Here is a 1,182-nt window from a genome sequence, read left to right as displayed (position 1 = left end):
GCCGTGGTTGCTGCAGGAGTCGTCGATCCGAGACCATCCTCCAACCCAGCGGCTCCTAGACCGATCGAACGGATTGTTAAACGCGAAGCAGTAGAGCCCGCCGAAATGAAGGAATCAACTGTGGAGGACAAGGACGACATGGACAAGGCTGAAACCTTTGGCTTTGGTTACCACAAAGTGATCCACGTGTATCCCAGCTCTTACTATCCGGGATACAACTATCCGGGATACTATCCGGGATACAACTATGGGTATGGCAATCCCTATGGCTACAGCGGATACGGTGGTGGCTATGGAGGCTATGGAGGCTACTACTACTAAACGAAATAAAATTTTGCATTCTGTCTCAAGACATATTTGATGCTATTAGAGTTACGATGGAAAAAGTATGAAAGAAATGTTTGTTGTTTGTGTTCATATTTTATTATTTGTATCGCGTTAGCGTAGTAAACGGAGGGCTCTTATGAAAAACGAAGATCATTCCAGAACTGAATTATATTGCATTGCATTGCATTTTCATTACGGGGCGGTATATCCGATTTTCGGGTAACGTATATCGGATTTTCATTTTTTTTGTGGAGTCAGGTTGCTACACATGTCAGTGACTTATTATAAAAAGTTCGACCGTTTTGAGTAATTACCGTAGATTACGGGTATTAAGAACCTACATCTATTAAGACCCCCCCTCATTTTTAGATCAAAAATTTAAGAAAAACCTAAATTACTTTATTTTTATTTTGTAACGACTTTATTTATAACTCATTCGTCATAGAAGTTATGAAATTCTTCTGTCTCAAACATATCTTCTGTTTCCAAACATTGATTAACCAGTTTTCTAGCTAATTCTTCCATGTCATCATCATCTGTGTCTGAGAAATCACTTTGGGCAAAAATAGCATCATCTTCAGAGCCATTAATGCATTACTAATACCTGCTTTTTTAAATGATTTGATGATAACATCTTTCTTGATGGCATCCCATGAAGTTTTCACCCACTGGCAGACTTGTGAGATTGTTGGCCTCTTCAACAGGCCTGATGGAGTTAAGTTTGTATCAGATTTACTCATCCATTTGGTCCACTCCTTCTTCATATTTGCCTTAAAAGGTTTATTGATACTGATATCAAGAGGTTGCAATTGACTTGTGAGACCACCTGGAATGACACCTGGGTTCTCAGTTCTT

The 1,182-nt window shown here is 39.4% G+C and overlaps 1 protein-coding gene across 1 annotated transcript; it reads left to right on the top strand.

The window, feature by feature from the left end:
• Positions 1-6: 6 nt before the first annotated feature.
• Positions 7-321, top strand: LOC128277121 (keratin-associated protein 19-2-like; the record flags this gene model as incomplete). Its single annotated transcript, XM_053015570.1, has 1 exon — positions 7-321. A coding segment is annotated over one exon (315 nt), but the record flags the coding sequence as incomplete, so codon positions are not given.
• Positions 322-1,182: the final 861 nt, after the last annotated feature.

The sequence above is a fragment of the Anopheles cruzii genome, unplaced genomic scaffold, assembly GCF_943734635.1.
Source record: "Anopheles cruzii unplaced genomic scaffold, idAnoCruzAS_RS32_06 scaffold04061_ctg1, whole genome shotgun sequence".
NCBI classification, from domain to species: domain Eukaryota; kingdom Metazoa; phylum Arthropoda; class Insecta; order Diptera; family Culicidae; genus Anopheles; species Anopheles cruzii.
The sequence above is the reverse complement of the archived record's forward strand: the minus strand, read 5'-3'. Positions and strand labels throughout refer to the sequence as shown.